The sequence below is a fragment of the Lagenorhynchus albirostris genome, chromosome 5 (assembly GCF_949774975.1).
Source record: "Lagenorhynchus albirostris chromosome 5, mLagAlb1.1, whole genome shotgun sequence".
NCBI classification, from domain to species: Eukaryota; Metazoa; Chordata; class Mammalia; order Artiodactyla; family Delphinidae; genus Lagenorhynchus; species Lagenorhynchus albirostris.
This window is the reverse complement of record NC_083099.1, coordinates 62885598-62912236: the sequence shown is the minus strand read 5'-3', so window position 1 is coordinate 62912236 and position 26639 is coordinate 62885598. Positions and strand designations below refer to the sequence as shown.

The 26639-nt window shown below is 54.7% G+C and overlaps 3 protein-coding genes across 31 annotated transcripts; 1 reads left to right on the top strand and 2 right to left on the bottom strand.

The window, feature by feature from the left end:
- Positions 1-1061: 1061 nt before the first annotated feature.
- On the bottom strand, positions 1062-10137 carry CHRD (chordin). Of its 22 annotated transcripts, none has more exons than XR_009540698.1 (24): positions 9951-10137; positions 9615-9718; positions 9007-9136; positions 8740-8868; positions 8544-8643; positions 8334-8421; positions 7834-7975; positions 7578-7718; positions 7411-7493; positions 7187-7334; positions 6923-7029; positions 6679-6798; positions 5879-6035; positions 5312-5532; positions 4760-4873; positions 4164-4436; positions 3992-4085; positions 3822-3878; positions 3439-3542; positions 2867-2969; positions 2136-2290; positions 1871-1973; positions 1647-1703; positions 1454-1522 (listed from the first exon to the last, which is right to left on the bottom strand). XR_009540698.1 is itself a non-coding variant. In XM_060150193.1 (23 exons), exons 1-23 carry the CDS (start codon positions 10096-10098, stop codon positions 1467-1469), a joined length of 2877 nt encoding a protein of 958 aa, XP_060006176.1. In that variant the 5' UTR covers positions 10099-10137; the 3' UTR covers positions 1322-1466. The 22 variants fall into 22 exon arrangements, 15 of the variants coding, with proteins under 15 accessions (XP_060006173.1, XP_060006174.1, XP_060006175.1 ...); XR_009540699.1 differs by having other exon boundaries at positions 1471-1519; XM_060150193.1 differs by lacking the exon at positions 1647-1703 and having other exon boundaries at positions 1322-1522.
- A 503-nt stretch (positions 10138-10640) lies between these two features.
- THPO (thrombopoietin) lies at positions 10641-21651 on the top strand. Of its 7 annotated transcripts, none has more exons than XM_060150183.1 (7): positions 10641-12327; positions 13656-13830; positions 14066-14193; positions 14485-14571; positions 16074-16241; positions 16481-16561; positions 16678-17408. In XM_060150183.1, the coding sequence occupies exons 2-7, from the start codon at positions 13818-13820 to the stop codon at positions 17059-17061; spliced, it is 861 nt and encodes a 286-aa protein (XP_060006166.1). In that variant the 5' UTR covers positions 10641-12327; positions 13656-13817; the 3' UTR covers positions 17062-17408. The 7 variants fall into 7 exon arrangements, with proteins under 7 accessions (XP_060006166.1, XP_060006164.1, XP_060006163.1 ...); XM_060150181.1 differs by adding an exon at positions 13432-13560 and having other exon boundaries at positions 10642-12327; positions 16481-17394; XM_060150180.1 differs by having other exon boundaries at positions 10642-12327; positions 16481-17394.
- On the bottom strand, positions 21099-25558 carry POLR2H (RNA polymerase II, I and III subunit H). 2 transcript variants are annotated; one of them, XM_060150187.1, is made up of 5 exons: positions 24775-25539; positions 23449-23532; positions 23271-23364; positions 22384-22467; positions 21099-21465 (listed from the first exon to the last, which is right to left on the bottom strand). In XM_060150187.1, exons 1-5 carry the CDS (start codon positions 24845-24847, stop codon positions 21348-21350), a joined length of 453 nt encoding a protein of 150 aa, XP_060006170.1. In that variant the 5' UTR covers positions 24848-25539; the 3' UTR covers positions 21099-21347. The 2 variants fall into 2 exon arrangements, with proteins under 2 accessions (XP_060006170.1, XP_060006172.1); XM_060150189.1 differs by lacking the exon at positions 22384-22467 and having other exon boundaries at positions 24775-25558.
- Positions 25559-26639: the final 1081 nt, after the last annotated feature.

Genomic DNA, 26639 nt, shown 5'->3' with positions numbered 1-26639 from the left:
CCCTCCTTGTCCCAATTGTGTTACTTTATGAAATTACCCCCTCCTGTTCCTTTTGTTGTGTCAGGGGTGTCACACTTTTGTTTCTCTATCTCCCATTATTTTCATAAAAGACTAAGGGTGAAATGCAATGAAACAGTTGTTCGGAAACTTTTTTGAAAGCCACAAACTCTTGTTTAGAATGCAAACTCTTATTTAGGCTTTCCCACAAGTTGAGAAGCTGACGTGCGTTTTAGGGTGGCGGACACTGGACTCCCCACTCCCAGTAAGCACCTGGGCTGCCTCTCTCCAGCCCTCATTTCTCCCTCAGCCCTGAGGAGGCATCTTCTGCAGTCTGTAGTCATAAATTACTCAAATACCCGCATGGACACGGACTTGGCCCAAAGTGAACTGGCAGCTGCCAGCAGCGCCACCATGCGATGGCTCCGATGGCTGTTCATCGTGTGACATACCCAAAATCCAATGTGGCACATAAGAGACGGCCAAGGGAAGTCACTGGAGAATGCTGAAAGGTGACTCTCAAGTAAAAAGTGGCAAAGTGGAGGGCTGTACGTGAGGGAGTTTTCTCTTCAAAACCCAGGTGTATCAGAACCACCCCCACTTCTCCTCTGACCAGAGCCCCTGTTTTACCTTCCACCTCTTTCTGCCAGAGAAGCTCGGAAGCCCAGTCAAACTCTCTGCAGAGCAGAAGGCCTGACTGACCCCAGGGTAACAGATCAAATTTTACATCCTACCAGCAACAGTTCTGAGACACTATAATACTCAGCAGAAATGCCAGCCCGGGCAGGTCACTGGAAACGAGTGTCCAAATCCTACTTCGGGTTGCCTGAGTTCTTGAAGCTCTATTCCATCTCAAAGACGGCCCAAGCCCCTCTGCGGAATCCGGGCATGCCAGCCCACTGCTGTGCCATCCTGTCCCCTTCCCCGGGTCTCTTCCCGCTCCCTGAGGGTCAGAGGGAAGCCCCAGGAGCCGGTGGCCCTCTCTCTCCCTGCCTACCCTCAGACCCTTCTCCACTGGGGCTCACTCAGGCCCCTGGTCACAAAGAAACAACCACTAGCCCAAAGACTGGAAAAAAACGTTTTAATAAATACAAAAATCTCCAATAATGACTCTGCTCAGCTCAGGGGCAGCAGGAGTGAAGTGGGGGGGACCCTTGGTGCTGAGTGAGGATAAATTAAAAATCCCAACAAGCCAGTGACATTATGTACAGAAGGAAAGGGGGTGGGCTTCCAAGGCAGAGGCGAGAGAGCGACAAGGCCGAAGTTGGAGTGGACATGGCATTGGTCGGCCCTGGCTACCCCTCCCCCTTGTGGAGTTGTGGTTCCCAGAGGTAGTGGGGGAGGGAGAAGAGGCAGAAAAGAGGGGCCGAAGGCACTGGGTTTCCCGCAGGAGAATGCGGGGTCCCCGGCGCCCCTCCTCCCCCAGCCCAGGCCCCATCCTCTTGGTCACGCGGCCTTCTGGCTGCTCCCTAGGAGCCTTCAGCTTCTTTCTCCAGCTCTGGAACTGTCCTGGTATCTGCAACTGCTGGAGACAGAGGGAGTGAGCTTTAGAAGAGGAGTGAGGGAGTGGGGTGGCAGGGAGGGCACAGCAGAGCTCCTCTGTTCTGGTCCCAGAAAGATCAGAATTTTTTCAGCACGTCAGCACACACCAGTTGCATGACTTTAGCCTAGCTGCCTGATTCCTCTGGGCGTCAGAAATCTCATTCCTAAAGAAAAGGTAATCACGAACAAGTCCACAAGTTTGCTGTGACGGGGGGACGGGGTGGCGCTTGTGCAGCAGGGGGCGCTATTCCCGCCACACGGCAGGGGCTCCCTTCCCTCCCCAGGCGTCCCACAGGCAGCCTGGAGCTGCTGCCCCAGGCCCCTCACTTACACCGCCGCCGGGCTGTGCAGTGGGAACAGCAGCGGCTCTCCTTCCCTGGGCCGCAGGACAGTGGCAGTGAACAGTCATCCCGCTCACAGTGGGGCACCCCTGCCTGGTGCAGGACAGACCAGATCCTGAGGGTCCCTGAGGTGCTGGGGCACAGCGGCCTTCAGCCTCCTGGGGGAAGCCCACCCCCAGGAGCCTGCCCTCCCTGGGAAGTTCCCCTCCCCCAGGCCAGGCCCCCAATGCCCGCCTCACACAAGCCCTCACTTACCCCACATCTGCAGGTGATACAGCTCATCTCCCCAAAGGGGGGCACCGAAGGGTGCCAGCTCTGGCTCTCCGGGAACCACTGCCCTGCAAAACGGCAGCCCCGGGGCCCATCAGCCTGCATGGGGTCCCCCAGTTGGGGGTGGGCCCCTGACCCCACTGTTGGCAGGGAGAGAAGGAGGGAAGGAGGGAGAGGTCAGTAGATGTGAGCTCTGTGAGGGCCATCCAGGTTTTATTTGTCACCAGCAGTTTCTGGCACTTAGTAGGTGATAAATTTGGATGGATGGATGGATGGATGGACGGATGGACGGATGGACGGATGGACGGACGGACGGACGGATGGACAGACGGACGGAAGGACGGATGGGTGGATGGGTGGATGGGTGGATGGATGGATGGATGGATGGATGGATGGATGGATGGATGGATGGATGGAAGGGTGGATGGGTGGATGGATGGATGGATGGATGGAAGGGTGGATGGGTGGATGGGTGGATGGATGGGACAGGAACTGGATCCCATCACAGCCCACTAACACATGCACATTCTTTCCAGTGCGTGTAGATCCCTGGCTCCAGGCTAGGCACAGAGCAATGCTGGGTAAATACTGATTTAGCTGAGACATCCCTTCCATCCACCCTCACTAGGCATCCCCTCACCATGCATCCCCCCGCCCCAGGACAAGGACAAAAAGCCTTATCTGCCCCAAGAAGCCTCAGTGCCCACCCCCCTCACCTGGACACTGTTTGCAGCAGTCAGTGGGGTTGGCACGGACAGGCTGGGCACAGGCCAGCCGGGGACACTGCACCTTCTCACAGTGCACCTCTCCAGTGCCCCCCTGTAGGGATCCATTGAGTGAGGGGTATCAGGAAAAAGGAGGAGCACATAAGCCTCCTGCTTCCTCCCTCTCCTTTCCCATACCTCCAAAGTAATACATCCATGGCCTTTTACTCAGAGGCCCTGGGCTGGGGCTTTTTATGTACCTGAACTCAAATCCTCATTGTGGCCCTGCAAGGTAGGTGCTACCACATCTGCTTATGGGAGAGGAAAGTGAGACTCAGGGACGCACAGAAAGTGCCCAGGGTTACATGGAGCTAGTCAGCTGGCAGAGCCAGAGTTCACACCCCAATCAGTCCGTGCCCTTTTCCTTTATAGGAAGCCAGCTCTCAGAGCCCAGGGAACTCTTCTCAAGTTATTTTGATCCTTGAGCCCTCCTCACCAAGACAGGGCTTTCCTCTCCTACCAGCCCCCTCCCCAGTTCTGCAGACCCGCTGGGTCCAGCAGCACAGAAGACTGGGTGGCCATACCTTGCAGGTGCAGACAGCACACTTAATTAAGCCAAATGGGGGCACGACAGGGTGCCACCGGGTGCCCGCTGCCCGCCAGCTCCGGTCGCCATCAAAATAGCAGCCTGGTGGGGGACAGTGCCCAGCTGCCATTAGCACTGAGTTCATTGGCCGGGCCCACAACCCAGGACTGAGCCTCAGGCCAACCCCACAGTAGTCTAACCGCAGGGCCCACTTGTGGGCCAGTGAATCTGATGAAGTCTATCAGGTGTCACTTGTAACCTGTGCCCCTCAGCCTCCCTCCACCCCCATAAACACTCTCCCCCTCCCATTCCCCCCCCCCCCCCCGTCCCACCCAACAGCTCCTCTGGATTCCCTACCCCTCCACGCCCACTTCTGCTCACCCTCTCCAGGGTCCCTGTTCTTCGGCAGCCCCGGCAGGTCTCCGACATCTTGCTTCTCTGTGGATCCAAAGTAGTGAAAGCAGACGGTGGCCCCCTCCTTCCCTCCGCAAAGGCCTCACGCCCACACGGTGGACCCTCCATTACCCTCTCCGCTCCTGCAGGGCACTCACCCGGGCACACAGGGCAGCACTGATCCGGCGCCTGCACCGGGCTTGGGCAGCTGGGTGGCGGGCACACCATGGGGTCACAGATCACCGTGCGTCTCTACGGGGAGAGGTTGGGGGTTGACTGCGATCCTGACCCAGAACCCAGGCCCCAGTGTGCCCTTCCAGGGCCTCCTACCTGGCAGGTGCAGAGCGAGCAGAGCGGGTCATAGTTAGGAGCCCAGCGAGCCCCATGGGGGCGCTGCTGCCCCTCGAAGAAGCAGGTGTTGGGGTCTCGGAGCCGCCCGGGGCCACCAGGTTTGGCTGGCGCTGGGGCATCTGGGCCTAGCACAGCGGGCAGCGCGGCCACCTCGGCCACCACTGCATCCAGAGCCCCGGGCACCCGTACTTCTTCGGCCCCTGCTGCCGCCAGGCGCAGGCCGCCCGCCTCGCACTGGTTGGCGATGTGCACCTGAGAGGAGAGGCAGGTTGAGGCAGCGCCCGGGCTCCCCCTTGCGTCTCCACCAGCTGCGGCCAGTCAGCCCAAGACACCCTGAGCGCCCCTGCGCCCCAGGAGGATGCTATTATCCACGGCGATCATCCCAGCTGCCAAGGACAGATGGTCAGCTACTAGCCTCGTTAAGTACCTCATCTGGCTTCAGCCTCCCGACCAGCGAGGAGGGAGTGTGTGTGGTTCTACCAGCCCCGGGGTTCAGAGACAGCAAGGGACTGACTAAGGCACACAGTGATAGCCCAACACTGGACCATCCCCACCGGCCCGCACTGCCTGCCTACCTGCCCTCGCAGCTCCCCTTGGGGGCTACCCTTGGTGGTGATCAGCAAGGAGGCAGAGCCCTGTGCCAGGTGCCGCAGCAGCTCAGGCTCCAGATCCTTGACCACGCCCTGGGCCTGTGAGTAGACAGAATCAGGGACGGGAACAAGGCCCTCTAGGGCTGAGCCTACCACTCCCAATTCGCGGGGAAGGACACTGAGGCCCGGGGAGATTAAGTAAGGCCTCCAGGATAGCAAAGCCCAGCGGCGATGGTGTAGAGCTCAGAAGCCAGGCCTCTCTAGCCCCGATTCCATGGCAACCCACCCCACGTCGGGGGCTTGGTCCATCCCACACACCCCTCTGGAGGTTCAGGATATTACATACTAGCCAAGAGATCCCACCAGAGTAGGATGCAGGAGAGAGGATGGATAACAAAAGGCTGAGTCAGATTCATACCCGGGTCTGTCTGACTCCTGAGGCTGCCTGCTCTCTGCTTCTCCTGCCAAAGGCCCACACAGCCTTTCATGCGAGAAAGTAGATCTTTTCCAAACTGCCTCCCACCAACACGTCCTCACCTCTGGGCCATAGAATCCCTTCAGCAGCCGCCGGGGCCCTGGCATCCCAGGAGGCCCGAGGAGGTGGGCAGTGATGGTGCCCTGTTCTGAGCCACCAAGCCCAGCCAGCAGCACTTCATAGTGCAGGTGACAGTGGGTATCCAGGGAGAGCCAGGCATGCCCTGCTGCCTGGCTCTGCACGGGGGGCAACACCAGGGCTCCTGCCAGGGGCACAGGTAGTGCTGGATCCAGACAGAGGAGAGGTGACAGATGAGAAGGTGGCCTAGAGCAGCGACTCAATCCCGGCATTCCCCGTCTCCCCCAGCACGGACTCCACAAGCTGCCAGGCACTGTCCACAGGCCCAGGGCTGGGGCAGCAGCAAGTGAGAGCCCTGCACCGTGTGTGGTAACAGGGAGGGTCTCCTGGCAGGGCCACCCTACACATCCCCACCTTCTCCAGATGCCAACTGGAGCTCAGGCACAGAGAAAGACACCATGCCAGGCTCTGGCCCTCTGGCACCATCCCTCACATGCTTGAGTCACAGGTTAGAGAACACCAAAGGGCAGGCAGACCCCTGGAGCACTCACTATCATGGCGGGCGCTGTGCCCGCTGTAGGGCAGGGCAGCCACGTGCCCCCGCAGCTCTCCATCTGGGAAGTCCTTGGTGCCCACGTTCAGGAACAGCTCATTCTGCAGCAGCATATGAGCCCCCCGGGCACCCAGCCCAGGGCAGACACCCACAGCCTGGAGGGCAGGGAAGGGTGAGCCCCAGCTGTAGCCTGCCAGGTCCCAGATGAACCCCTCCTCAGCTTTCACACCAGCCCAAGATTCTGAACCCTTTCCATGTTTTGTGCCCCCACTAAACCCATACACACTTCCTCACACCAGTAACACTGGATAAAAACCTGGCGGGCCCAGGTTCAAGTCCCTTCCCTGCCACTTCCTACCTATGCAACCATCTTGAGGAGTTATTTAATCTCTCTGATCCTTCACTTCGCCATCTATAAATGAGTACTGTGAGGGCCAAAAATAACAGACGCAAGACAACCAGTACAGTTTGTGACGCATAGAAAGGCTCAATAAACGGCAGCCACTGCGATCACGTTTGCTATCACGTGATCTGCTGCACTGGTCTCCCTGTATAACTCCTTCCACTTGACATGAGCTTCCTGAAGACAGGGGCCACATCGGATTTTCTTTGTACTGCAGTCTTTAGCCTGAGACTCACTAAAAAATGTGTCCAGTGAATCAATGCATCAGTGAGAGAGCCTGTGAGTGAGTGAATGACGCGGAACATCCCTGCTCATCCAACATGGCTTCCCACAGCCCCCTGCACTGTCAGCTCTGGTGCTGGGACCTGCGGCTCTGCTCTGCCTGAAGCACTCACCATGTATCCTCCCGGCTGGAGTCCAGCCATGTGGCACAGGACAGTGTGCTGGTTCCTCCGCTGAGGCTTGGTCTCCAGCGTCATGGCCACCACCTCGCTGCCTGTACCTACCACCTGTACCTGGAGGGCAGGGTCAGGGAGGGCAAACTGGAGTAGCAGAGAAGGCCTGGGCCCTGAACCATTGCAGGCCAAAGCCCTGCCCTGCTCTGCTGCCCTCCCACCTCCTCCATCCCCCAGCTCTTACTTGGTAGATCAGGGAGCCATTTCCTAGCAGTGTAAGGCTGGCCGAGCCAGCTGCACCTGTCTGAACAGGGATCAGGGCATCGGCCCCACAAAGGACACTTTGCAGAACTGCAGAGGGGCGAGACAGGTGGAGGCAGGCTTGCTGCATGGCCATTCACACCCCCAGCCCCCAGGATCCCTCCTCTACCCCCCAGCCCCTCCTCTGGCGCTTCTCTGTGCCTCTCAGTTGTGTGTGCCCGGGGCGCCAGGCTTCGCCCTGCCTCACCATCACAGCTCTGCCTGGCAGCAATGTGTCCACTGATGCGCAGCCCTGACCCACTTGCCCTCTCCAGGGCCATCTGCAGCTCCCCCAGCACCAGCCAGTCCATCTCCTGGGCTGTCAGGTTGGGCAGCACTTCAGCAAAGCCCGGCTCCTGGGGACAGAGCAGGGTATGGTGGGCACAGCAAGAGGCCAGAACCAGTGGCAGTAAGAGCCAGACCCTTGCTCACCTGGGCCGAGGCATTGGCCTGGAGCTCTCGCAGTAGCTTCCCCTGGTGTAGAATCTGGAGCCGCAAGGGAACCTGGGCTGGTCCTGCAATAGCCGCACATGTGGATACCTCTGAAACATAGGTGATCTCCCTACCCTCCTCATATGTGCTGCCCCCATTCCACTTACCCCCACTCCTGGCTTCCAGCAGCCCACGGAAGAGCAGCAAAAAATGCAAGGAGTCCTCTGTGTCACTGAGCGTGAGGATGGCAATGCCCCCTATGCCCTGCTGTGGGGGGCCTTCCAGGGTCAGGATGGCACTGAAGGTCTCTGGGGGAGAAAGGACCATGAGAGCCCACCAGAAAGTCCCCTCCTCAGTCCACTCCATTCCTGGGGGTAGAGAAGACTCCAAATTTCACGTCCAGGGGCTGTCTGCTCCCCTCACCTGCGGCCAGGGCCCGATGCCGGATGAGAGGCCCCCAGACCTCCCCTGAAGGGTGACTGGGTGTCACGAGTGCCACGTGCAGCTGTTCTGCCCTAAGGAGCCGCAGAGACAACCGAGGCACTGCTCGCCACACCCCACAGACCTGGAACAGAGAGATAAGAAGACTCTACTCAGAATGCAGGACAGGCCTGCTGAGAGGCCCATGTCTGGTGAGGAAGGAATATGGGAAGCTGCCCCCAGGCCCTCCTACGAAGTTTGAGAAGGGGCCCTGGAGCCAGATGCCAGGGTCCAAATCCTGGCTCCACCACTTACTAGCTGTGTGACCTTGAGCAAGTCACATTCTGCTACTGAGCCTCAGTTCCCTCATCTGTAAAATGGGCATCATAATGTCAGTGCCTTTCTCCCACTGGGCTGTTGTGAGGACCCAAGCAGGTAATGCAGAACATGCTCTCAGCACAGCGCCCAGACTGGATAAGCACTCATAAATGGCATCATCTCACCAGGCCATCTTGGGTAGGGGCTGCAGGGTGTTCAAACAGGATGCTGCCAGTGGAGTCTGAGAAGCGGATTCGGGTAGGGCGGTCCAGCCTGGTAATGAGAGTCCCCTGAGCACGGACTCCGAGCCTGAGCCAGAAGCAGCCCCTCCAGCCTCCCCAATTCTCCCTCCCTGGCCCCCAGCTGACCCCTCCTCCCTCCTTCCCCTTTCTCACCGCCGGTAGGAGATGGAGAACCGCAGACTAGAGCGCAGCAGTGACACTCGGGCCCGTGCCACCGCTTGCGACCTTGGCCCCGTCAGCAGCGCCACGAAGTCTGTGAGGGAAGGAAGATATCCCTAGTACCGTCACCCGCTGCTGCAGCCCGGCCCCAACCATGACCCCGGTCCTCACTTGCGCAGCCCCTGCCTACCCGTGTGGCCGTCTCCACGCCCCCGATCCTCAGCTCCAGGCTCCCCACGGTCGCTGTAGCTTCTGTGCTCTGGGTCCCGCGGATACTCGAAGGCCAGGCCCGTTGGCTGCTTTTCCGGACCGCTGCGCTCTGCACCGGGGGTGGGGGATGCGGGTTTCAGCTGGGCACGAGGAGGGCCAGTTGGCCGCTCCATTCGCTCCATTCGTGTGGCCCAGGACCAAGCATCGTGGCCCTGCTGCCCTCCTCTCACCGCGGAGCGGGCCTTACCCTGGGGGCAGGTCTGGCAGCAGTGTCCGGGCAGCTGGCGCGGCTGCCCGCAGGCCAGGGTTGGGCACTCGGGTTTGATGTTCTTGCAGCTGACCCTGCCCGCGCCCCTTGCGCGGCGACCCCACTGAGGCTGCTCGCAGAGAAGACGGGAAAACCGAATGAGGGCAATACGCTGTTGGTGAGACTCAAAGGCGAGCCGAGAGGAGGCACGGGACCAGGGCAAGGTCCTCCCACGGGGTGAGACTGCTCTGCTACATACAAGCTGCATAACTCTAGACAAGTTACTTAACCTCGATGGGCCGTAGGGTCCTTATCTGAAAAATGGGAGTAATGATAGTATCTATCTAGCATGGTTGTACTAGGAGTTAAGCGAGAGACAGACGAAACGGAGTTGGCAAAGAGCCTGACACACAGTGGGTGATCAATAATAGGCAACACCTGAGACTTGAAGGGGGCTCTTCCTCCCCGCTTCCTCCTTCAGAAAAATATCCCAAGTATCTGCAGACTGACTTCTCTTTCTTCAGCAACTCCGAGTCCCTCCGACGTCCCAAGACCCCAGCGGTCCCCGACCCGCGAGGGCCCCGGCCACGGCCATTGGGTCCACTCACCGCCTCGCAGGCACACAACACGCAGCGCATCACCCCGAAGGGCTCCCCCAGGTCCGGGTGCCACGTCTCGTCCAAGGCATAGACCTTCCCGCCGAAGGAGCAGCCTACGGGGACGGACTTGGCTGGCGGCAGCTGTCCCGCTCCTACCGTGTACCCGCCCCGGGCGCTGCCGGCCGGGCCCCGGGTCCCCGGGCGCGACGCGCCTCGCGGCCCCCGCCCACCCCTCCGGGCCGCCCGCCGCACTGAGCCACCTGCACCCGGCGCCCCCTCCGGGCGGGCGCAGACTTGCCCCGAGCAGGACTCCCCGCCCGCGCCTCCCCCGGGGCGTCCACCTACCTGCTGCTCCCCGAATGGGCAGCGGCTCCTTCTCGGGCCGGATGGGCAGCGCTGGGTGCTCGGGGCCGGCGCCGCGGGCCGGCCGGGAGCAGAGCAGCAGCAGCCCGAGGAGCAGCAGCGGGGCCGGCGGGGCCGGGAGGCTCGGCATGACGCGAACGGGACAGCTGGGGAGGCGGGAGGGAGGAGGGAGCTGGAGAGGGAGGAGGGAGGTGGGAGGAGGGCCGGGCCGGGGGCGGTACGGCGGGAGGGGGCCGGGGCCAGGGCCCGAGCTGTGCGGCTAGGGGCTCGTCGGGCGGCCGCGGAGTCGGCGCCGGGCCGGGCGGGGCGGGAGGAGCGGCCGGGAGGAGCGCGGGCGGGCTGGCGGCCGCTGACCCGGGCCGTACGCGGCTCTAGTGCCCCGGGCGACGGCTCTGGCCCGTTTTATGCCCCGCGCCCGGCGCCCCGGCCGGGGGCCTCCTCCTCAGCAAACGGGGCGGCGGCGGCGGCTCGGCGAGGGGCCGGGCTGAGCCCGGGGGGTCCGGCCCAGCAGCAGCGGCCCGGATCGCGAATGGGGGAGGGGAGGGAGGGGCTGGAACCGGGCAGGGGAGGAGGGAGGGGCTGTAGGAGAAGGGGGAGGGGAGGGGGAGGGGAGGGAGGGGAGGGGAGGGACCAGGGGGCGCAAAGAGGGGAGGAGAGGCGGGTCTGGAGCCCCCCCTCCAAGCTGGACCAGGAGGTGCGTGTCCGGCCCAGGATGGGAGCCCCAGACCAGGGAGGGGCAGAGACTGCCCGAGGCCTGGGCCAGCCACTGGGCTAGGACTGGGTTCCTGCAGGAAGGATGAAGAATTGTCTTTAAGGATGATGACTCCGTGCAGAAAAGGCCCGTCAACTCATCTTCGCCTGACGCTGGGCCCACAGCACCTCTCAAACCCCACACCACTCTCACTGCCTAGCCTGTGTCCTACCTCTTCTCTGAGCTCTCTCCTCATTCTACTGTTCCCCAGGATAGGAACTTGGCCAGAAACAGACAGTATCCCCTTTCTGTCTGGTGACAGTGTTTCTCTCCCTACTGTTACCTGCGCTCAGGCCCATCCAACCATCATCATCCCCAGCCTGACGCACTTTCCCACCCTCTTCCTTCACCCTGGGGACCCTGTGCCTCTCCATCCTACCCACAACCTCTTTTGTCTTGGTTTCCTGGTCATGACGGCCTCCCTGCCCCCTCCCACCCCCACTCTCCCACCATCCTCCCAACCATCCCGGCACCCTCCTTCCTAATCTTGGGAGGCATCTCGTCTGGCTGAACTGGAGAATTCTGGGATCTAGGCCATACTCTTTAGCAGACAGCCCCATCCTGGGGAGGAGGAGCAGGACACAGCCTGAGGAAGAACTGGCGGGGAGGGGGTGATGGGAACAAGGTCAGGCCAGGAGGCCCCTGAGGACGGACTGTGGGGAGAGTGGGACTGAGGGGAAAGCAAAGGAACTAGAGCCAGGGCCAAAGGAAGAGGGGGGCCAGCGGGAGGTATTTGCGGGGGAGGTTCAGCAGCTGTCTTTCCTAAGACAGGGACACATGGGCCTGGTTATTCCTCTTGTCACATGTGGAGTGGTAGGAGATGGAAGAGGGAGAAAGACCAGGCAGGCAAAGAGGGCACTGGCACAGAGATAAGTGGGCTTAGCCATCGGAGCCACTGGGCCCCAACAGAGTGGTACCTGAGCACAGCTTAATCCAGCACAGGCACCCCCTCAGCTTGAAGGCCTCTCAAACTGTCCAAACTGCTTCCTGGTAACACTGACCCCTGACAGGCGACACCCACATTCCCACTTGCAAAGGGGGCATAAGACATGACCCCCAGAGGGTTATTGGCGAGAAAAGCAGGAAAGCAAGAGTCCTAGTAGATTTTAGCAGCAGGTGTGGTGTCCAGGGAAAAGAAATTTGGACAGCCAGGAATTGAGAGACCCACCATTCTAGAGCCAGACCTCCGTGCCTCTTCCTCAGGGACAAAAGTGTCCTGCCAGAATCCTCCTGGAAAAAACCTGTTTCCCTCCCATCTTCTCCCCCAACCAGGTCCCAGATTTCCCATCTCCTAGGGAAAGACAGATCCCCCGTTCAAATCCTCTGTGTGGTGTGCGTGGGTGGAGGATCCGGGGCTCCGCTAGTGAACCATGGTCCAGGCAGGGGCTCCAGGTCCTGCGCGGGTGGGAGGAGAAGGCGTCACTTCCGGGGGCCATTGCCAGTGTCTAGTGGCTCCCTGCTCTCTGATTGGGCAGAAGTGGCCCCGGGCAGGCTTGTGACCCCACTGCCCTGGAGGGGCTATGCCCCAGCGCCACCTGTTTTCCTACCCATCTGCTCCCCAGAGTGCCGCCTGCTCCGCACCTGGGTCCTGGAGCCCTTCTCCACCCGGTGAGTGGCAAGCAAGATTTGGAGTTACGTGAGGGTAGGAAGGACAGGAAAGAGGAATTGGGCTCTCTGCTGGGGGAGGGGCAGGCAAACTGGAACCTGCAGGCACTGACCTTTGTCGAGAAGAGTGTAGCCTTCCCAGAATGGGAGGAGCAGGACAGAGCAGGGGTAGGGGGTGGGGTGCTGGGTTCTGAGGGACTGATCACAGACTTGGTGGAATACAGCACGGTCGCAGCTGGCCCTAAGGAAAGGGGACATGGTCCCAGGGAGAAAATAAGAAAGGAGGTGTTTTTTTGGACTTAGGGAACATAGCACCAAGCTGGACACAGCCCCAATCCCCATTCTTACCCAGTCATTCCTAGTTAGCTCACAAGGTTCTGAATCCTGGGGCTGGGGAAGCTGAGCCAGGCAAGCCAAGGCACAAGGAGAGGGTAATGGGAGGAGGGCTCATGCATGTTGACAGACCTACAGGAAATCCCAATATTGAATCAGGTGCAGCCCTCTTTGCACAACTTGTGAAAGAAGGAGGAAGCCATGTGTGGGGTCCTGCAAAGGAACCGGAAGGGGTCTGCAGAGGGGGCAGGGAGGAAGGTGCAGGCTAGGAGACAGATATGGTTGGTGTCTAAGGCAAGGTAAGCCGTGCAAGGTGGGCATCATCTCACCCAGCCTGTGCTCATTCCTGGGCAACTTGCTTCAGGAAGGAAGTTCCAGGACTGTTAGCCCATCTCCTCACCTTGGATAACCCAGTATTTCAGAACTTAGAATGCAAAGAAAAACTCCAAGAGGCTTTGTATGTTGGGGTAAATAGAAAAAGAATGAGAGATTAATTTCTCCTACACCACCTTCTCAATCTTTTAATCACTGACCTCTAGTAGTTAAGTTTCATTTTTGCCCAATTTCCCTCCTCAACCCCACTCCCCAAGCTATCCCTGAGCACATTGTACATGTTTGCTAGCTCCTGGCCCTGTACCCCATTTCCAATCTCTTCTCCAGGCTTGTGCCACAATACTTCCCTTCTCTATCCCCATCCCAGATTTTCTCCAACCAAACAGGGTTGCTCAGACTTTGAGGCCAATTAGATGTGTGTGTATATATCCTGTCCTGCAGCTCTCGGCAGGGGGCAGGGGCACCAGAGCCACCTCAGACATCCTGAGGAACCCTGACAAAGAGGAGATGCCGTACGCTACCTTCACAAGATGATGTGGGAGCAGTCCGAGCTTTAGCAGTTCTAGGCTGGTCAGCATCTCACACCCTCCCAGCATCTGTTCCACCAGCCAGGCAGAGTGTTTTCCTTGAAATTCAATAATGTTCATTATTCCTGTCACTTGCAGGATAGATTCTAGACCCTCCTCCTTGGCCCACCTGTGCCCCACCTGTGCCCCACCCCACTCTGCCCAGAAGTGCAAGAGCCCAAGCCGCCTCCATGGCCCCAGGACGGATTCAGGGGAGAGGCCCCATACAGGGAGCCACTCCAACCACACAGCCTGGCCAGAATGGAGCTGACTGGTAAGAAAACCCTCGAGAGACCTAGGGCCAAATCAGAACTCGGTAGAGGGGAAAGAGAAAGGAGATGTGCTGGGGTGCGGGGGCAGGGGGGACCTCAATCTCCCAGGAATAAGGCCTCTGAGAGGCAGATTCCGTGGATTTCAGGTCTGGGTCCTAAGTGGGAATTCCTGGACCACCACCCAACAATGATTTCTTCCTTATCCGCCCCTTTCAACCTCACCTCTCCTCATCTAAGAATTGCTCCTCGTGGTCATGCCTCTCCTAACTGCAAGACTAACACTGTCCAGCCCGGCTCCTCCTGCCTGTGACCCCCGACTCCTAAATAAACTGCTTCGTGACTCCCATGTCCTTCACAGCAGACTGGTGAGAATCCCCAAGCACTCTCCCCGCTATCCACCTAACTGGTGAGATACCCTGACTCCTATCACTTCCTCTCATGCCCTCCGATCACTACTCTTCTAATATTGTCTTCAGTAAGACCACCCCCCGCCTAATTACCACCCCTTCACAAGGATTATGGTTTACAATCAAACCCTCTCTTAAAAGCTCTAGTCTGGTTCTATTTCATGGAAGCCTGTCCTGGTAATTGGGCCACCATAACCCCCTCTATTTCAGCGCCCTCTCCACCATCCCCCCACCAATCTTTTTCAACAGAGCCAGTGCCCAGACGTTAACCCTTTGTCCACACCCGTCCTGCTGCCTGCTGTGGACTTCAGCTTGGGAGAATGGAAAACCCAGACAGTAAGAAAGCCATCCTTTCCCTTGGTTTCCCGAATCCTGTCTTCATGTGTTTCCTACTGATTCCCATGGATTTTTCAAAATTCCTTAGCTCCCTAAAAAGATCTCACCTTCAGCTTGGCCACCCTAACCCAACATACATTCTACTGTGGGGATATCCTCTGGACAAGATGATGGCTTGTGGTCCACTACATAAAATAGAGTCAAAGTTGATCACCATGAAAAGCTGGATAGAAGTCTCTCATGGCCATGCTTTTGACCTATTTCTGTTCGGCCTTCTTAAGTTGGTGTGAAGAAGCAAGACTGATCTGTCATCCTCAGATGACACAAAACTGGGATGCACAGCTAAAATAACAAAAAACAGAATTAAGGTTCAAACTGCTAAAAGGCTAGGTCAAAAACAAGGTGAAATTTAACAGAGATGTATATAAAATTCTAGATGTGAAAAGTAATTGAATAAAATCCTATTCCAGCTTTCAGGCCACAGTGTCCCTACGTACCTCATATAAACTTCTAGCCCTAGTACTTACTATGAAAAGGACCTGGGAGGGTTGGATTGACCCCAAACTTAGCATTGTAACAACATTATTGAAGTAGCTACTTAAAAAGGTAGGGATCATAGGTGGCTTTAGATGTTTAACATCCACATTGTAGAAATATTCCTAAAAAACTCTATTATGAGTGGACTGCACTTAAACTACTGCACTGAGTACTAGCCATCCTCTTTTAGAAACATGCTAATTTACTCAGAGGGACCATAGTAAACTAGCATGTTTCCAAAAGGAGGAAAGCAACCTGAACAGTGAGAGGTCAGAAAATATGTTATGCAAGGAATGGTTTAAAAAAATAATAAAGCTTGTGTGATTAGCTTGGAGAAGAGTGTCAGTCTTGTGGTAGAGCATGAAGTGCTTCAGTCTGAGACACACTCAGGAAACCTACCAGGAGGGAGTGCTGCTTAGAAGGTCAGCTCCTCTACCCTCAAGATCCCTAGAATTCCCTTGCTTCCCTCAGGTCTTCTGGAGGATTGGGACAGGGAGGAAGTGTAATTGCTAGTGATCCCTTGTAGCTCTAGCTCTGCCATTTATCAGCAAGCCCCTTCCCTTCATCTTTATAATCTTTATGATGGTCTTATATCTACATTAATTTTTTTAATCATATGATCCTGATTTTGTAGCAGAAAGAGTAGATTTGCAGCACTAGAACCAAGAAGTAAAAGCTATAATAGGGCAGATTTCAGCATAATGTAAGGAAAAAAAAAAAAAAGAGCTTTTCTCACTGAAATTACATGCGAGACCAGGCTGCGTTACTGGACACTGGCGTTATTCAAGCAGAGGCTGATGACCAATTGTCGGGAGACTGAAGGAATTCCTGTACTGGGTGGGACCTAGGTCCTGTCCAATTCTCAGCTCCTATGATTCATTCTGCTGGCTACTCTTACAGGCTCCCCACCCGCTATTAGCATACCCTTTGAAGCTGTCCGTTTCTCTCTTCCATCTCTTTCCCAGGAACAGACCAAGGCACAGGACGTTCTGGGAGCCTCGACCCTTCTGCTGGAGGCAGTGATGGCAGCGCGGGGACAACTGGGACCCACTTGCCTCTCATCCCTACTGGTGCAGCTTTCTGGACAGGTCCGCCTCCTCCTTGGGGCCCTGCAGGGCCTCCTAGGAACCCAGGTAAGTCCCCAGTCAAGGGAACTATAGAAGCTGTCTTTCTTTTCTGACTCGGTCCCCTCAGAAGACCTGAGGGAAGAAAGGGGAATTTTAGAAATCTTGAGGGTGGAAGAGCTGACCTGCCAAGGAGTGCTCCCTCCAGCCACAAAGCCTGGGTTCTGGTACCTTATCTTTCCCACATAGACAGGGAGGCATGATATCTGGCCCAGGTCTCTGGCCTCAGGCCCATCCTCTGCCCTCAGCTTTCTGCGCAGGGCAGGACCACAGCTCACAAGGATCCCAGTGCCATCTTCCTGAGCTTCCAACGACTGCTCCGAGGAAAGGTGCGTTTCCTGCTGCTTGTAGTGGGACCCACCCTCTGTGCCAAGCGGGCCCCACCTACCACAGCTATCCCGGGGAACACCTCTCCATTTCTCATACTGAACAAGCTCCCAAACAGGACTTCTGGATTGTTGGAGACAAACTCCAGTGTCTCAGCCAGAACTACTGGCTCTGGACTTCTGAACAGGCTGCAGGGATTCAGAGCCAAGATTCCTGGTCTGCTGAACCAAACCTCCAGGTCCCTAGACCAAATCCCTGGACACCTGAACAGGACACATGGACCTCTGAGTGGAATTCACGGACTCTTTCCTGGACCCACACCCAGGGCCCTAAGAGCCCCGGATATTCCTCCGGAAACTTCAGACATGGACTCCCTGTCACCCTACCTCCAGCCTGGAGAGTCTCCTTCCCCAGCCCATCCTCCTCCTGGACAGTACACACTCTTCTCTCCTTCACCCACCTTGCCCATCCCCACGGTCCAGCTCCAACCCATGCTTCCTGACCCCTCTGCTATCACACCCAACTCTACCAGTCATCTTCTAGTTGCAGCCCACTCTCACTTCCGGAATCTGTCTCAGGAAGAGTAAGGTACTCCGGCACTGCCGACATCAGCATCGCCTCCCAAGTACAATCCCCTTACTCGGAGGAGAGGCCCTGGGAGACAACTGCAGCTATACAGGCATACCTCATTTTATTGTGCTTCATTTTATTATGCTTTACAGATACTGCATTTTTTACAAATTGAAGGTTTGTGGCAACCCTGTGTTGTCAGATGATGGTTAGCATTTTTTAGCAATAAAGTATTTTTGAATGAAGGTATGTACATTGCTTTTTTTTTTTAGACATAATACTATTACAGTTAATAGACTACAGTATCATGTAAACATAACTGGGAAACAAAAAAAAAAACCAAAAAATTTGTGTGACTCGCTTTATTGTGATATTCACTTTATTGTGGTGGTCTGGAACTGAACCTGCAATATCTCCGAGGTATGCCTTTACCAGATTTCCTGCTTTCACCTGAAACCCAAAGCCCTGGTGAAGGGAGACATGCAGGACAGAAAAAGTATAATTTTTTTACTACATGCCATAAAACTACAAAAGCTATTTTTTTTAACTATTAATAATGTTCACCAGAGCAGTTAGTTATCTCTGGTCTATCTTCTGCACAAATTTATAACTTACTATTTCTCTGTATACTCTTTTTCATATGAGAATTCTGCAAACGCCTGGCCTGGCCTAGCTTCTGAACAGAGGTAGGGCTTATGACAAAAAAAAGCTTTGGTTTTCTGCTCAGAACTAAGGTTAGTCTCTTTACCCCCTTTATTATCATTCTTAATGGGGCTCTGATCTGCTTTTCTTAGGAGATCCTTACTCTTGAGAAATGAATGAGAAGTCTCTCAGAAAAGCAGTTCCTAAGCAATAGACAAAACTGAGACTGTATAAAGACAGAATAAAGGAGAGGACCCAAAAGCTACCTGCAAAGCGAGGGGAAGATGTTCTTCTCATGGGCAACAGATCCCCCCTCCCTGAGAAAAAGCTAACAGGAAGCTTTGGAGAGCCTTACAGGTAAGGCTGTGCAGACGGGTCAGTCAGACAAGATGAGACCTGGATGTGACAGCTGAGCAAACAGCCAGCACTTCAGCAGCTCAGCAGGAAGCTTCACCAGGCGTGGGTTCCTGCCTCCCTCCTGTGGAGGTCAGGGGGAAATGCAGGAAGTGGCTTGAGTCAGTCTCCTAGAGCTCACACAGCAGGAGGGACAAGCACAAGTCAAGTGCAAGTTGAAGGCTCATTTCCCAATTCCCAGAAGCGTATAGTATCTAAAAAGCAACCCTGTGTGACACCATAAACTCTGCCAGGGGATCTCTAGAAAAGAAGCCCAGGCTTATGGGGCTTTCTGAATAAATGCCACCATGGTGCTTGGGAAGGTTTATATTGCCCCAAGCACTCCACTGCAAGGTCAACACTACCTCCAGAGGTGTCTGTAGGAAAACTAATGGAAGCTTTTTCCTCTCCCACCTCAACTCCCCAAAGGACAGGAAAAGTTAGCATGTAGGTAGAGGAGCCAGAAACCTAGGGTTCCAAACACTACCACAAAACCCCAGGGTCATTAAAGGCATTCCAAAACAGTAGAATGAAAGCCAGTATGTCAAGAAACTTATGCATATTATCTTTTTTAACACTCACACATCTCTATAAGGTAGGTATTATCATCTCTGCCTTACAGATGAGGAAACAGGCTCAGAGAAGCCCGGCAAGTTCCCAATGGTTTCACAGCCTGTGAACAGGAAAAGAAACACCCTAGGATGACTTAGTCTGGAGCCCATACATTCCCCAGTGTGGTGCACTGTCCAGTATATCAGTCAGTGACTCTATTTATTGGAAAAAATTTCCAAGTCCTTAGGGAGTACACACCGACAGTTAAAGAGTTCTGAGTAGAAAACCAAAGCTCTTGGTGGGGTGACCAATTTAGGCATCTCCAGGTGTCTCCCCCCACCACCCCATGGACAGAACGGTTGCCATGGAGAAAAAGTCAACAAATGCACCAAGCTCAGAAGTGCCATCCAAATCTCGGATGGTGTCAGTTTCTCCGTGGGAGAAAATCAGTTCATCCACACTACAAATTCCAGCATGGAGTCAAGAGAATAGTAAGTGGAAATTTTAACTTACTGAAATATTAAAGTAGGTTAAATTTAATGATCAAATGAAACATTTTATGGCACATGAAAGCCAGCACCCAGTACAAGAGATGCCAAAGGGACCAGAGACAAAGAATTAAGGGTTTTCAGACAGTCAGCTGAGAGACAAAGATGGCAAAACTGCAAGAAGTATGTAGCCAGAAAGTTCCAGGCATCCAGTACTGGCATTTGACTTACCCTAGGGCAAACGTAAATAACCCATGGGCTTCTCCAGTGGGAACTAATTTGCCTCTCCTGAGCATCTAACCCATTCCCAAATCATTCTATCGGGCTGATTCAGTCCCTTCTTCCCTTTACAGAAAAGACAAAAACCTGTTACAACGAGGACGCTCTTATCTCTATTCAACTGTACCCCAGTTCTCTTTCTTCTGCCACCCCACGGCAGCTAGGACAGTCTGCTACACTACCCCGCAAACTATTAGCTACCCTGCAAACTGTTATCGGTAATTAGGTTCTCCCTTCTCCAACCTAAATCCATCCTTCTCCAACCCCTACAAAAAAATTTGACTGCACGGAAGAGGTTCTACGATTCTATAAAAATTCATCCCAACTCCCACTTCATCTCCTACTTCCCTCTCCCCTCACCCCCACCCCACAGTAAAGCAAAAGAAATACCTTTTCCTCCCCCCTACAGAGGCCATTCATTTTCAACCCATTTCCCTAAATACTATTTCTAACACCTCCTGTGAAGACCTGAAAATGATGGGGAAGGAAATACCCCAGGCATCCCAGCAGGAGGACCAACTCTCATGGCAAAAAAGGGAGATCAAAAGAGACAACTACTGGGCTTCCCTGGTGGCGCAGTGGTTGAGAGTCCCCCTGCCGATGCAGGGGACACGGGTTCGTGCCCCGGTCCGGGAAGATCCCACATGCCGCGGAGCGGCTAGGCCCGTGAGCCATGGCCGCTGAGCCTGCGCGTCCGGAGCCTGTGCTCCACAACAGGAGAGGCCACAACAGTGAGAGGCCCGCGTACCGCAAAAACAAAAAGAGACAACTACTTAATACACACTTATGATCTTTCTGGATTGTTACCCTGAACCTCCCAGGGGAAATCAGAGTCTCATGTACTGTCTGAGACCTCAAATGCCAGGCTGAAGACGCAGCTCTGATGCTGGAGTCCTTGTAAGCATCGCCATTTCCTCAACTTTGTTCTTCCCCCACTGATAAATTAGTGACTGCAGTCAGACTGCTGTATTGTCCCAGGCACTGGCACTGAACTGCCAAACCTCATTGGTATTGCTGCCCTGTCTACTTCACTGGTCTGTGAGGCAGCTCCCTGTTCAGTGTCACTGGTAAAAACCACCACCACTTACCCTCCCTCCAGGTCACCACTAGAATGTAAAGCAGAGAGCTAACTCCTCCACCCGCTTCCACAACCACCAAATCGTTCTTCCTCTCCTCTTCAGAGTTGTGTCCCGTGCATGTGTCGAAAAGCCTCATCTCAAAGCCTCCATAAAAATGACGAACATTTCCAGGCTATGCAAGCAACTCATTCAAGTCAACGTGATCTGACTTCCTGAGAAACTGAAAGTGTTAGAAGAACACGAGCAGAGCTCCTTGCCTATTCAGGATTCTATGCCAAATGGGTGGTGCCCTCAGGAGCCAAAAGCACAACACTCTCTCTCCCAGACAGAAAATCACATTGGAGGATAGATATTGGGGGTAGTCAGCCAGGAGACGGAGATAACCCTGAACCCGGATACCAAAAGGCTGGGACAGATCCTACATTGACATGTGACCATCTGGCTGTGGGCCAGAAACATAATATACCATAGGCAAACTGGAAAAAATGATTTTAAAATAAATGGAAAAAACTTTGCTAAAAAAGAGGGGAAAAGAGTCTGAAAAAGTAAACTTTAATTAAAAAAATCATATACATAAAACAACTTCTGATTCATTTTAAGCTCTCCCACTGGGTCTTTTGCAGGCAAGTCAGTTTCCCATTGAGTCCAGACCTCCTAAAGATGCACCCGCAGTGGACAGAGAGCCAGCCCCTCCTGAACAGGTGAACAACAGCAACTGCTACTCGGGCTTGGACGAACGTCCATGACGTGCGTGAGTAAGCAGCAAGGCTGGCTCCCTGGGTGGTTCAGAAGGCCAGCTTCTTCATCAGCAGATAAACTCTGGAGTCCACTTCAAATCCATGCAGATTGTTGGCATCACCCTGCAGCCTCATGAGCAGGCCCCCATAGGACACGTAGGCAGAGCTGCAACAGAAGACCCAGTCCCATGAGTCTGAGCTCCATAGCAACTGTTACTCAGCAGCTCTCCAACCCAACCTAAGAACAAAAAGGCATCCTTCTAGAGTATTGTCATCAGGAACCAAACTGTTCTTTATATCGGCAAAAGTGGAAAATACCCCATGCCCAGAATAAAGGAAATGGTCAAATCAATTAAGATATATCCATTTACTGGAATGTTACATAGCTATTAAAATGTTTAGGAATAGCTTAAAATTGACATGGGGAAACATGTTTTACATAACATTAAGCAAAAAGAACAGAACAAAACATTGTAATAAACAAAATGAGCTCAAAGAAAAAAGTACAGAGAAAAAAAAAACCCTAGAACATTCAAGAATGTTTATGTAAAAGATTCCCTCTGGTTATAGAATTATAGGTGACTTTTTTCCTTCTTCACGTTACTTCTCTGCTTTTCAAATTTCTTACAAAGGGCACATGTTGTTTTAATAAGATTTTAAAGAAAAGAAAAAAATAGTTGGGCAGAGAAACCAAAGAACTAGGGATTGGATTGCAGAGTAGCAAAACATACACATACACACACACACACACACACACAAACAAACAAAAAGGCCTAGCAGTTTAATCACTTATGCTGCATTTAGTTCTTGGAGAAGTAACCTTCCTTGGCATTTCACACAGCTAGATTACCAGTTTCTCATTTGGACCACCAGGCCCTGAGGTCCTGACAGAGAGCAAAGTGAGCAATCTACATTTCAGACTGAAAATTGTTCCCAAAACAGTTTCTTTCTGGGTCCCACCTAGGTCTGAGGTGCTTGGGGAAAGAAACCCAGGAAGCCTGAGCATGGTCCAAATTTTCAGAGCATAGTCCAAATTCTCACAAAAAGGAGGGGGCGAGGGCTCTCACAAGGCCGTGGAACTTACAGGCGTGTTGCTGCTTCAGTAGAAGTTTCATCTCCCTCAATCCTGTACACTTTCCCATACATTACATACTCAAATTGGTCAGCCCTGTGGAACAACAGTGTCAGTTATTCTTAAATGTAGTTAACAACAGTAAGAGGCCCTTTAAAAATGGTAAGTGGTAACTAAGTGCCAGCATCATAACAACAGGCACTTTCCAAACATAATGTCATTTAGTCCTCAGAGTAACCCTGTGAGCTGGGTATGACCATCGATATTTTACTGATGAGAAAACTAAGGTTGAAAGAGGTTAAGGTTGGACTTCCCTGGTGGCGCAGTGGTTAAGGATCCCCCGCCAATGCAAGGGACACGGGTTCGATCCCTGGTCCAGGAAGATCCCACATGCTGCGGAGCAACAAAGCCCCATGCGCCACAACTACTGAGCCTGCGCTCTAGGGCCCACATGCTGCAACTACTGAGCCCCCCCTCCCTGCAACTAGAGAAAGCCCAGGTGCAGCAACAAAGACCCAACCCAGCCAATAAGAAAAAAGAAAAAAAGAAAGAGGTTAAGGTTATTCAACAAATAAGTGGTAGAGCTGAGATGTGAACTGAGTGGGGCTCGAAAGCCTCTGCATCACACCAAACTCCCTCCCAAGACACAAGGCCCACAAAGCCTAGGTCATTCATTCAGTGATCATTTCCTCTGCCATCAAAAAGCTACAACTCACACTGTAATCACTGCTTTGGATAAACACCTGAATGTCTGAATTCTTAAGTGCAGCAATTTCTTTAAGGTTACATAGATTCTGCTGATAATCATTTATTTTATGAATTAAGTAAGGGTCTTTCTATACCACTTATCGACTTAGTCCTCAGGCATATTTCAAGTACTCCCTGCTCCACTCCCTCACCTGGAAGGCCTATCATCTGTAGGGTTGTATTCACCATCATCCAGAGTACCATCTTCATACAAAGTACTGGCTATGACCAACCGGAACTTGTCACCTGAAAAATAACAGCAGCATCAGAGGGTGAAGAACAGCGGAAATGGCAAAAAGCCTCCTGCTGTTGTTTATGTTCAATACTTACCCAAGTCTACAGGGTAAATCTGAATGTTTACATCTAATATGAGGTCCATCTTGAAAGATTCACTCTCACAATGCAGTCGAGACACTGGAAGGAAACAGGGAAAGAGTGGCAGAGGTCATTGCCTGGCCCAAGGCAGACCCTACAGCGCAGGGCAGACTCCTACTTTGTGGGGGCTGGATGCAATAGAATACTCAATCTAACCCAACCTGTATCCACTGGGCTCTCGTAGACGTGCAGGCTCAATCAGACCCACATATGCAGGGACTTCCCTGGTGGCGCAGTGGTTAAGAATCCGCCTGCCAATGCAGGGGACACGGGTTCGAGCCCTGGTCTGGGAAGATCCCACATGCCACAGAGCAACTAAGCCCGTGCACCACAACTACCGAGCCTGTGCTCTAGAGCCCATGAGCTACAACTACTGAGCCGACATGCCACAACTACTGAGCCCTCGCGCCTAGAGCCCATGATCCGCAACAAGAGAAGCCACCACAATGAGAAGCCTGTGTGCAGCAACAAAGACCCAACGCAGCCAAAAATAAATTAAAAAAAAGAACCACATATGCAAGAAGGAAAGGGGACACAACCTATGGCAAGCAGACAGAATCCCCAGAAAAAAATCAAAGATCCTCTAGCAACAAATAATATCCAGGTTCTAGGCCTACCTAGGTGGTTAAGAAACAACCTGATTTGGGGCAAGTTATTCATTCATCCAAAGGTTTTATCTTTCTGTGCCAGGTGCTCTGCTAAGGGGATTATCAACTTGTGTAAGAACTGGGTTTTGTCCCAAAAAACATCCCAGTCTCTAGGCAAAAGAAGAGACACCAGACAATTATTGATCAATGACAGAATAAAGAGTTGTACACTAACCAGTCAACTCTAACTCCGAGAGGATTTCACAAAGAGCTAAAGACTCTGAGGGCGAAGGGCTCTGAGGTCGGATTATTCGCTGTACAGCCTTGGGTGGGTTGCTTTGTCTCTCAGAGCAAAATGGGTAAGACACCACCCACCTCATGGAGGCTCTTGAAAGGAATACGTAAGATAAAGTGTGTGTAAGGTGCACAGTGCAGCGCCTAGCACAGAGTGGGTAGCGATTAGAAAGATGCCCGGAGAAAAGGCCATCCAGGCACTGGGCACAGCTTGTGTGAAGCCAGGGAGAGCCCGGAGTCTCCGTTTCCTCATCTGTAAAAATGTTTCCTGAGAAAGGTCCCTACGCCAAGACCTGCCGGTAGGGGTAGGCTACGTGAAATGGGTGGACGAGAGGCCCAGGGGCGTGTCCCCGAGGAGATTAGCCCCTTCCCCTAAACAGCCCCTCCAAATCTTACTTACCTCGGTCAAACTTTTTGCCCTCCGGGTCAATGTCTTTTACATCAAAAATATCCTCAAACAGGATGCCCGCCATGGTGAGGGGGCTACGAAAATAGTGGAGGGGCTGAGCGCCCGACCACGACGACTAGGGGTACGCGCACCCCGTCGCGTGGAGGTAAAGAGGAGAAAGGAAAAGGCAGCGCTTCAAGAGCGGCGGCTAAGAAATAGAATAACGCATGCGCACGGACAAAAGGGAACGCGGCCACTTCCGCCACCTAGCTCTCGGGGCTTCTTAACTTCCGCCCCGAACGATTCTTTCCGAGAGGCTGCAGTATTAAGGGCGGGTCTCAGGTCCAAATAACTCCGCCCCGGGCGGCAACACGATAGGTCCCACCTCCGGCCGAGGCGGCGTCTTGTCCGGCTCTCTCCAGTGGCTCTCCTGCGCCCTCTTCAGAAGCCAGGTCAGGAAGACTGGAATGCTTGGGGGCCTACCCAAGCCAGGGACCTTGATCCTTGGCCCAGAGAAGCCCGGCCCGTACCCTACCGTGCCCGTCCGCCTGACCGCCGAGGGCACAGTCCGTGCGAAAGGCGAGCGGAGAAGAACCCCGCCCCCAGGGCGCTGGCCCGGCAGGTCTCAGGACCCAGCCCCTCCAGCTGGCAACCAGGCCGGCCCGGGCCGGCCCGGGCCGTCTCGGCCCATATGGCTGTCACCTGAGCCGGGTCCGTCCAGTTTTGGGAATTTGCCATGATGTCACCCATGGGAAAGAGGAAAAGCCTGCATCGTCCCCCACCCCTACTCTCTTCCCTTACACCGCCCCCTTCAGCAGGCATTAACACCCCACCCACTGCCCTCCTTGAGCACTGCCCCTTAAGCTCGGTTCTGCCCTTTCCCCCCGCCCCCCGCCACGACCCCTCTCCTGGACAAGCTCCCCTATGTGCTCCCTTCATCCTGACACAATCCTCTCCTACGGATACCACCTCTTCCTTTACATTGCCCCTTCCTCTAGGGTGCCGGCTCTCACACTTCCCCCTTCCTGGGACACTGCTCCCTCCTCCTGGGAACCCCCGCTGCTCCCACGTGCCCCTTCACCCTGGTGCTGCCCTCCTCCGGCACACTGCCCTGTTTTCCTGGGACACTGGCCCCTTCCCCCTCACACTATCTCTGACACTGCCCCATCCACCTGTGCTCACCCCACCCCACTGCTCTATCCTTCTTCGGACCCTTACAGAGAACGCAGAGCGCAGAGCGCCAGCAGGCCGTTTCCCCCCTTGGCGGCTAGACGTGAGCAGCTACTCGGATTTCTCCCTTGGGCCCTGCCAGGGAGAAGCGGACCTCTGTCCCCCCCCCACGCCCGACTCCCAGGCACCTAGAACCTCCCCTTCCCTCTGGTCCTCACCCCCTTCCCGTTTCCCTCTCCACCTCCCACCCCCGCACAAGCCGAAGGCCAAGTTTGCTCCCAAGTGCAACCTACCCTCGGGGAGCCGCGAAGAAGGCAAAGAGAAAGGAAGGGGATGAGAGAGGACCGAGGGGTCCCCAGTTTCCAAGCACTCCCCCTTCTGGGGCCTAGCGTCCCCCCTCCGAGTCCCCCCCAGCTTTGTTTTCTCACCCCCCGACGGAGTGGAGGGGGACCTGCCAGGGCCGGTCCTGAGCCCTTGGCCCCCAGCGAAGAAGCAAGAGAGGGACCACCGCTCCTGAGGGATTGGGGCCTGAAAAGTCTGACTTAGACGGCTCGGCAGCCCCCCGGCCCCAGGGCCCTACAGAGCCCCCGGCGAGTCCCCGCCCCCTCCCGGCCGGGCGCGGAGAGCCACAGACCCCCGCCCGGCCCCCTCCACGTGCCAGTGGGACCCCGCCCCCCGCCCTGGCCCCGGGCGCCGCTCTCAACACC